The 9,480-nt window shown below is 70.8% G+C and overlaps 1 protein-coding gene across 3 annotated transcripts in view; it reads right to left on the bottom strand.

Annotated features, from left to right (window-relative positions):
* Positions 1-2,229: 2,229 nt before the first annotated feature.
* MAPRE3 (microtubule associated protein RP/EB family member 3) overlaps positions 2,230-9,480 on the bottom strand; it is an 8,142-nt gene continuing 891 nt past the window's right edge. The window contains exons 2-8 of one of the 3 annotated variants that reach the window (XM_084261333.1): positions 8,904-9,089; positions 5,874-6,001; positions 5,652-5,797; positions 4,677-4,878; positions 3,981-4,132; positions 3,238-3,390; positions 2,230-3,000 (exon numbers count right to left, since the gene is read on the bottom strand). In XM_084261333.1, the coding sequence (XP_084117459.1) occupies positions 2,932-3,000; positions 3,238-3,390; positions 3,981-4,132; positions 4,677-4,878; positions 5,652-5,797; positions 5,874-6,001; positions 8,904-8,911 (858 nt within the window). In that variant the 5' untranslated portion in view covers positions 8,912-9,089 and the 3' untranslated portion in view covers positions 2,230-2,931. The remainder of the gene's footprint in view (positions 3,001-3,237; positions 3,391-3,980; positions 4,133-4,676; positions 4,879-5,651; positions 5,798-5,873; positions 6,002-8,903; positions 9,090-9,480) is intronic. The other 2 variants (XM_084261335.1, XM_084261334.1) reach the window with 2 other exon arrangements.

Raw genomic sequence — 9,480 nt, 5'->3', positions numbered from 1 at the left:
CGCCCCTTCTCATTGGCCCCGCCGCAGCGCGGGGTGCGGGGAGTGGGCGGGACTCTGCCCCGGCCGCCGGGGGAAGGGGTCGGGCGGCACCCCCAGCCCAGCGGGCGGCTCTCCAGCGTGGCCGGCGGGGTCCCGCAGTGCCCGCGGGCTCCTGCCCGCCCCGTCCCGCCCGCTGCCGGCCCCGCAGGGAGTCGGACCCCGGGACACGGAGCCCTCCCGGACACGGAGCCCCCCTCCCCGCCCAGGGGCTCTTCACCTTCCGGCGCTGGGTGCCCCAGAGCAGCAGCGACAGGGACACGGTGACAGCTCCCAGGATCCCGCCGCGCCGGGCGCAGCCCCAGGGACGGGGCACCCACCCCCTCTCTGGGCAGCCCCTTCCAGCCCCTCCCCACTCTCTCTGCACAGAGCTCCCCCCAGTCTCTCCTCTCCCCCTTCCCTCCCCCAGCTCTCACGCGGCACCGTGTCTCTCCCGCTCAGAGCATCGGGGGGGGGTCGGCAGCTCCTCCAGGCTCTGGGTGCCCCGGCCCAGGACACGAGCAGCAGCAGCGGGAGAAGCACCTGCCTGACCCCGGGGATCTGACAGCGGCGCCAACAACCTGCAGCCCCGGCACGCGGGGGCTCCTCCGCCGGCTGCGCTGGGCGCGCCCGGGGATGCTCCGGCCCGGCCGCTCCGGGCTGGCGGCGGCTGCCAGGGAGGAAGAGGAGGGAACGGGGCTGAGTTTGGCTGCGGGAACACACGGGGCAGAGTCTGACAGGCCGAGGGGGCTGCCCAGGCACGGCCAAAGACCCGCACGCTGCGGGGGGGGGGGGTGTACTACAGGGTGTATGTGCTACAGGCTGTGTATGTACTACAGGGTGTGTATGTGCTACAGGGTGTGTATATACTACAGGGTGTGTATGTACTACAGGCTGTGTATGTGCTACAGGGTGTGTATGTGCTACAGGGTGTGTATGTACTACAGGCTGTGTATGTACTACAGGGTGTGTATGTGCTACAGGGTGTGTATGTACTACAGGCTGTGTATGTGCTACAGGGTGTATAGAGTGCATATACTACATGGTGTGTACACTATAGGGTGTATAAACTACACGGTGTCTACACTATAGGGTGTATCTACTACATGGTGTCTACACTATAGGGTGTATCTACTACACAGTGTATACAATATAGGATTTATATACTACAGGGTGTATATACTACATGGTGTATATACTATACAGTGCATATACTACACAGTGTATATATTATAGGGTGTATCTACTACACAGTGTATACAATATAGGATTTATATACTACAAGGTGTATATACTACATGGTGTATACACTATACGGTGCATATACTACACAGTGTATATATTACAGGGTGAATCTACTACACAGTGGACAGGGCTGTGGGGCTGGGGATGGAAAGTGGGTTTCGAGCTGCCGAGCTGCTGGTGTGAGTGACCGGAGCCACGTGCGGGGTGAGCGGTGGAGCCCGGCCCAGCTGCGGCGTGAGTGCGGAGGGCTGATCCCCGGTCCCGTTATCCCGGGAGGGGCGCGGCCGGAGCCGGACGAGGGGCCCGACCTGGGGTTTGAGCTTCTCCCTGTGGCTGCGGCTGCGCTGGGGAGAAGCGGCGGGGCGGGGCCTGCGGCTCCGGAGGGCGGGGCCTGCTGCTCCGGGGGCGTGTCTATGCAGATCGTTGCCGCGCGGCATGCCGGGAGCCCGCGGTCACCGCGTTCTGTTTGTGTGTGCGGGGCGGGGCGGCGGGGGTGCGCGGAGGGTGGGTCATACTTACCTGGCAGGGGAGACACCATGATCAGGCAGGTGGTTTTCCCAGGGCGAGGCTCATCCCCTGCACTCCGGGTGTGCTGACCCCTGCGATTTCCCCAAATGCGGGAAACTCGACTGCATAATTTGTGGTAGTGGGGGACTGCGTTCGCGCTCTCCCCTGGCTCGGCCGTGCAAAGACAGATCGGATCACCAAACCCCCTCTCTTGTCTCGCTAAAGGTTCCTCCGCTCTCTCCGTTTGCGGGACGCCCCCACTCACCATCCCCACCCCGGTGTCGCTGGTGCCGGTCGGTTCATCCCGGGAGAAGCGAAGGTGGCACCGCGCCGCTGTTACCTGTGATGGTCGCAGCAACTCCAGGGTCTCGGCCCCGGGAGTGAAGCTGAGCCCCGGCCCCACCGACCCCCCCCCCGCGCTGAGGCCGGACACGGAGGCGGGACACGGACACGGAGGCGGGACACGGTGTAACCTGACGAGTTTATTAAATAAAACCCAGCGCTGATGCAGGCTTCGCGACCGGGGTGATGGACCAGACAAGCGATGCGACAGGGAGACGGGCGGTGGCCGGGCCGTGCTGCTGCGGGACACCCGGGCCCGCTCCGCGGTGCGGGGGGGAGGGGGACACCGCCGGCCCACGCGGGATCCCCGGGTCCTGCGGTGTCCCCCCACCCGCTTACTGGGGCTCCTCCCTCTCCTCCTTCCCCTCCCCCGGGACCCGGAGTAACCCCCCCAGCCGCCTCCTCCCCCTGCCCGGGCACCCCCCGGAGCCGCAGGCACCAGCCCGTCCCGGGGCCGGCGGGACACAGACCCGCAGCCCCCGCGCTGAGGACGCGGCCGCGCCCTTCGCTCTCAGGCCGCGGGGGCTCGGGGCGGCTGCGGCCCTCGCACCGCCGAGGCCAAGGGAAATAAATAGGGGGCGAGGGGGGCAAGGGCCGGCGCCCACCCCCCAGCCCCGGCGCAGGCACGGCCCTGCTCCTCGGGGGATGGAAATCTAGTTTATTATGGAGACGGTGGCTTCCCACCGGAGCTGCTGGACGCCGAGGCCGCGTTGGGCTGCCGGAGACCGTGATGGCGCGTGACAGTGCGGGGCGAGGCGCAGAGCTCAGACCTCGAATGTCTATGGTGGGGGCAGCTTGGGGGGGCGCGGGAGCGTGACGGGGCTAGTACTCGTCCTGGTCCTCTGGCTGCTGCTCCTCCAGCTCGTCATCCTCCGGCGGGGCGAAGCCCTCCTGAAACGGGGGCACAGGCGGCCATCAGCCCGGGCACGGCAGGGGGTGGGTGCTCCTGTTCCCATCCAGCTCCCACCTCGTCCCTGCGGCCCCTCAGCTCACTGCAAGGGCCTCGGCAAAGCAACCACCCCCCAGACCATCCCGGGACCAGATGAGGCCCCAGGAGCGGCTGTGGGGAAGGGGGACTCCTCCCCAAGCAGCGGGGTCCCGGGGGGGTGGCAGGGGAGCCCCCCTCACCTCCGTGGCGTAGAGGACGCTGACGATGCCGCTGATGATGGGGCTGTTCTCGTTCTCGTGCTCCTGGCAGATGAGCTCGATGTCCCGCAGTTTGCTGAAGTAGAAATCCCGCTCCTTCTCCAGCCCGTCCACCGTCAGCTTCAGGTCCATGAGCTGGGGGGGCAGGGGGCACAGCCTGCAGCCCGCAGCGGGGAGGGGGCTGCTCCTCCCCCCCACCTCCTTCCCGAGTGGTGGCATAGCCCGGCCCTGCCGGCAGCTGGGGGGGGTGGGAGGCTGGCAGGGATGGGCAGTGGGCAAGCAGGGAGTTGGGGGGCAAGGACAGGCAGGGGGAGTGACGGGGGGGGACACAGGTGCAAGGTGCAGGCAGGGAGGCAAAGGGGGGCAGGGGACACAGGGTGCAGGCAGGGGTGGGCGGGGGGCCAACAGGGGATGGCAGGCAGCGGATGGAAAGGGGGGTCAAGGGGGCACAGGGACAGGCAAGGGGGCAGAAAGCGCAGGGTGCAGGCAGGGACGGGCAGTGGGTGAGCAGGGGGGGCTAGGACATGCAGGAGGGACAACGGGGGGCAGGGTGCTGGGAGAGCAAGGTGAGTAGGGGGCAGGCAGGGGGTGAGGGGGGCAGGGGGCAGGCAGGGATGAGCAGGGACAGGCGGGGGGGAAAGGGGGGCAGTGTGCGGGCAGGGAGCAGAGGCTGGGGGGCAAAAGGGGGCAGGGGATGCAGGGGCTCGGGTGGGGGTCCTGCCTACCTGCTGGTTGAGCTCCAGGATCTGCGCGTCCGCCTCGGTGCCGCCGTTCCGGGCGGCGGGGGAGTTTTTCCGGAGGATGCTGCTGGGGACGCTGCTGAGCCGCGCCGGGTTCGGCGTGTTCTTGGGGCCGGTGGGAGAGGTCCTCTGGGGGACTTGACAGCAGAGCGGGGCTCAGGGTTAATGCCGGCCTGGGGGGCTGCTGGCAGGGCCCCCGCAGCCCGCGGGGGCGGCAGTGGGGGCACCAGGGGCCGAGCCGCAGGCTCCAGGATGTCCTGCGCCGACCCCCAGCCCCGCGAGGGGGGCTGCGCCGTGGGGTGGGATGGGGTGGGATGGGGGTGTCCGTCTCTCGAGGTGCTCCCACGGGATGGCACCGGGACCCCCTGACACCCGCAGCAAGGAGCAGCCTGGCTGTGCAGCAGGATGGGGGGGCCGGCAGCAGTGGGGAAAGGCAATGGGGGGGAACAGTCCGGACCCAGGGTGGGCTCAGAGATGAACGAGCCCCCCACCCAGCTCCCCACATACCCTGCGGACCCGCTCAGCCCCCCCCCCGGCAGGCAGACAGGCAGCGGGGCGCAGGCAGGGGGGCAGGGGGTGGTGGGGGGCACGACACTGGGGCTGCGGCCGGAGCAACGTGGGGTGCAGGAGGCCGGGCGGGAGGGCGGGGGGCAGCGCTCGCCGGGGGTCCCCGGACATTACCTGCAGTGCCAATGGGTTTCTTGGGTTTGTTGAAGATGTGATCACCTGGGTTTGGGGGGGGTGCCACGTCCTGGCCCTGCCGCGCCAGCAGCGGGTTGTACTCCTTCCCGTCGTAGTTGGCGTCGAAGAACTTCTTAAACCACTGGATGAACTCGAAGTTGTCCTGGAACTTGCCCTTCACCAGCCGCTCCACCGCGATGATCTGGGGGGGATGGGGGGACACACGCACAGGGAGGGGCTGGTGAGCCCGCCTGGCACAGCCCCTGGCATGGCACGGGCACCGTCCTGTCCCTGCCCAGCACAGCACGGCCCCATCCCGCCCCATCCCACTGTCACGCCCATCCCAGCACAGCCCCCAGCCTGTTGTGAGCCCCCCATCCCAGCACAGACCCCACCCCACTGTCACCCCCATACTACTGTCACCCCCACCCCAGCACAGCCCCCATCCTGCTGTTGCCCCCATCCAGGCACAGCTCCCATCCCATGTGACCCTCATCCTGGCACAGCCCTCATTTCGCTGTCACCCCCATCCCACCGTCACCCCCATCCCGCTGTGACCATCGTGGCACAGCCCCATCCCGCTGTGACCCCCATCCTGGCACAGATCCCATCTCGCTGTGACCCCCATACCAGCATAGCACTGCCCCATCCTGCTGTGACCCCCATCCTGGCACAGCCCCCATCCTCCCACTGTCACCCCCATTTGCTGTGACCCCATCCTGGTACAGACCCCATCCCGCTCTCACCCTCATCCTGCTAGCACCTCCATCCCGCCACAGCCCCCACCCCATGCCAGCCCCCATCCTGCCTGGCACAGCCCCCATCCCACCACAGCCCCCACCCCACGCCAGCCCCCATCCTGCCTGACACAGCCCCCATCCCGCCGTACCCGCCACCCCACGCCAGCCCCCATCCTGCCTGGCACAGCCCCCACCCCGTGCCAGCCCCCATCCCGTCCCCGCTCCCACCTCCTACCTTGTCCACCCCCATCTTCTTGAAGGCGGCCTGCAGCACCTTGAAGTTGTGGATGTACTCGTGCTCCAGCTTGGCCTGGAACTTCACCTTGCGCAGGTGCACGCAGCCGGGGAACAGCATGTCCATGAACTGGCAGTAGGCAGCCCCTGCGCCGGGCCCAACCGTCAGGGGGGGCCGCCAGCAGCCCCGCCGGGCCCCCCCCAGCCCAGCCCCGCGCCCCACCTGAGCAGAGCTGCTCGATCTTGGTGTAGTTGAGCTGGAGGGAGTCGTTGACCCAGGCGAGCATGTCGTGGCGGCTCAGGTTCTCGCTGGTCACCGACGTCGAGTACACGTTGACGGCCATGCCCCAGCTGCAGGGAGAGGGGCGTCACGCTGGCACGGACCCCCGGCACTGGGGGGGCTTGGGGGGGCTCTGGGACGCAGCACCGGGGCACACCGGGCTGCCCCAGCGCCGGACACCGACCCCAGCTGCACACCTGGTACAGGGGGGCACAGGGCATCCCAATGCTGCCCCTCCCGGACCCCAACCCCAACTGGTACAGGGGGCACAGGGCAGCCCCATGCTCTCCCTCACAGACCCCAACGCCAGCTGCACCCCTGGAACGGGGGGCACAGGGCACCCCCATGCTGCCCCTCCTGGACCCCAACCCCAACTGGTACAGGGGGCACAGGGCACCCCCATGCTGCCCCTCCTGGACCCCAACCCCAGCTGGTACAGGGGGCACAGGGCACCCCCATGCTGCCCCTCCTGGACCCCAACCCCAGCTGGTACAGGGGGCACAGGGCACCCCCATGCTGCCCCTCCCAGACCCCAACCCCAGCTGCACCCCTGGAACGGGGGGCACAGGGCACCCCCATGCTGCTCTCACAGACCCCAACCCCAGCTGCACCCCTGGAACAGGGGGCACAGGGCACCCCCATGCTGCCCCTCATGGACCCCTGCCCCAAACTGTCGGGGGGGGGTATGGGGGGCACAGCCCCAGGGTGCCGCTGGGATGGGACCTGCTGCTGGACAGGGATGTGGCTCACGGGCAGGGGGTGCTGGGGGCACCCCCCCTACAGAGGTGCTGCTCTCCCCCCACCCCGTGCAGCCACGGGGGGCTGGGGGCTGCGGCTGTCCCTAAGCAGCTTACAGCCCCCCCTTGCCGCCCGCCTAAGCTGCCGGGTGGGGATGGGGGTGCGCTCGAGCGGGGCTTAGAGGGGCAACATCTGCCGCGGGCAGGGCGGCGGGCACGCGCCCAGATGGGGGGGGCTCTGCCCACCCACCCCCCCACCCACCCCAGACCCCGCAGCCCGGCCCCGGCACGGACAGCACGGGGGGTGTGTGGGGGGCACCGGCACCCCATCCCACCAAACGCTTTGGAGAGGGGTCCGCCCCGCAGTGCGAGCGGGGTCCCCATCCCCCTGCCCCTCCCCAGAGGGGGGTGTCATCCCCCCGCCCCACCCCCAGCAGCGGTGTTAATCCCCCCCCCCCCCCCCTTCCCGCTCCAGCCCAGCTGCCAGCCGGGGGCTCTGCGGGAGGGGCCCGGCCCGGGGGGGCCGCTGCCCGCGCCAGGCCAGCCCCCCACATCCCCATGGGTGCCCGTGGGGTGCTGCCAAGGGGAAGGTGCCGGCAGCTGCAGCCCCCCCCGCCCCCCCCCCAGCTTGCGGCCTCGGCGCTGCCGTGACTCAGCACCGGTGATGCCGACGCAGCCACCAGCCCCGGCTGAGCCGCTGCCGGCAGCCGAGGGGGTGCAGGACCCCCCCCCGCCCCCAGCACCCCCCCCACCCCCCGCAGCGCCCTGTCCCGCACGCAGCGGGGTACCGCTGGTTTCAGCCGCGGGACCCTCGGCCCCCGGCACCCCCGGCACGGTGGGCACCATCCCGCTCCCAGCTGCGGGCCAGGGCCCAGTGGTGCCCCCCGGGGTGCGGGCAGGGGGTCCCCCCCTCTCCGGCAGCCCCGCGCTGAGTCACGCGCGGCGCAGCGCCAGAGCCACGCGCACTGCGGCGCGGCCGGGGACGCAGCGGCGACGCCAGGGCGGGGGGGCGGCTGGAGCCCCCCACCCCTCACCCCCCACTGCCGTCCCTTCCCCAAATAGCCGGGAGCAGCTGCCAGCACCCCGCTGGGCGCCGGGGCATCCCCGGCAGGATGCGGCCGCCACGCTGAGAGGGGGGGACGGGTATCGCCCCGCTGGCGACAGGGGGGACACACATGGCCCAGCCTGGGTGCCCTGCTTGTGGGGGGCCATGCCGGGGGGTGAGGCCATGCCGGGGGGTGAGGCCATGCCGGGGGGCAGGTGCTGCCGGCACTGGGATGGGCACAGCCCCAGCGATGGCCCCCCCAGCCCCACACAGGGATGCACGGCCAGGTCCGCAGGGACCCTTCCCATGCCACAGCTGAAATCCAGAACAGCCCCCCACCCCACCCCAAACCCAGCTCCGGGCACGGTGCAGCCCCCGATGCCGTCCCAGCGCCAGCAGAAACCTCAGTGGCTCCCGGGCAGGGGCACGGTGCTGGAGCCTTCCTCACCATCCTCCCCCACGACGCACCCCTGTCCCCACCCCTCGCCACCCAGGATCTCCCCCGCGCTTCCCGGCAGCGCCCCGGTGCAGCCACGGCTTCCCCTCTGCCCAAACGAGCCACCCGCACCCCGGGGATGGGTTTTGTGCCACCCCGACGCCGCCACACGCGTGAACCCGGCCGGGAGCGCCCGGCCCCGCTCCGACACGCGGCACCACGGGGCTCGGGCACACGCCAGGGCGGCGAGGAGCCGTGTGCCGGGCCGGGCCGGGCCAACACCCGGCTCGCTCCCTGCCTCCCAAACGCCACGCCAGGCTTCAAAGTCCTCGGGATAATGACAGGGCCGGGAAGGCTGGCGGCACCCTCCGGCCGGGGCACCCGCCCCAGCCCCGACGCCGGGTGACGGACGCGCCCAGGGCAGGGAGCCTCCAGCCAGGCCGGTTCACACGCCGCCTCCAGCTTTCGCAAAGCAAATCCAACCCAACCCAACCCCCCCAAAACAAACCCCGGGCCGGGTTCCCTCCCCACGAGCCGTGGGCAGAGGAGCGGCTGCGGCGCAGGGCTTGGCACACGCCGCCACAGCGTCACCGGAGCATCACCCGGCTCTGCGGGCACCGCGCCCCGCACCCCTCGGTGCCGGATGCGGGTGATGCAGGGTGATGCAGGGCGCAGCCCCCACCGTGCCCGGAGCTCCCCCTCCCGCCCCCAGCTCCGCGCTGCCGGCGGTGCTGCCGGGGCAGGGGGCCGCTTACCGCTGCATTTTAACTGTCCGGCCGCGGAGCTGCTGCCCGAGGCCCAACGGGGAGCGAAACGCCGGGGCGCGTCCCTGCCCCGCCTCACCGGGGCTGCCGGGGCGCGGAGAGGTCGTCCAGCCCGGCTCCTCACGCCGACGGCGGGCACCGGCGTCCCACGCCGCAGCCGGGCCGGGCCAGCGGGCTCTGGCCAAACAAAGCGGGAGGAGAGTGAGGCACCGGTGCCCGCGCCGGAGCCGCGTGTGCTCAGCACCGGGCGCGGTGGCGGTGCCAGGGCCGGGCACCGGCCGCGCGTGGCCGCGGCTGCCGGGGGGTCAGCGCTGGCCCCTCGCCGGCCCGGCAGCACCGCGGCCAGCCGGGCTGCCGCACCTCCCAGCTTCTATTTTGGGAGCCGTCCCGGTGGCTTCTCAAGTGACAAACAGGCGAGGGGGCGGCAGACAACCCGCGGGGGCCGAGCGGAGACGCTGCTGCGGTGCTGCCCGGCTGAGCTGGCAGCTGGCAGGCGGCCCCGGCAGCTGGCAGGGCCTGGCCGGGCACCTCGCCCCCGGCTGCTGCAGGCGCTCCCCCCAGCACCGCC

This window comes from Gallinula chloropus (assembly GCF_964237585.1).
Source record: "Gallinula chloropus genome assembly, chromosome: 3".
NCBI lineage: Eukaryota > Metazoa > Chordata > Aves > Gruiformes > Rallidae > Gallinula > Gallinula chloropus.
This window is presented reverse-complemented; position numbering and strand designations above follow the sequence as displayed.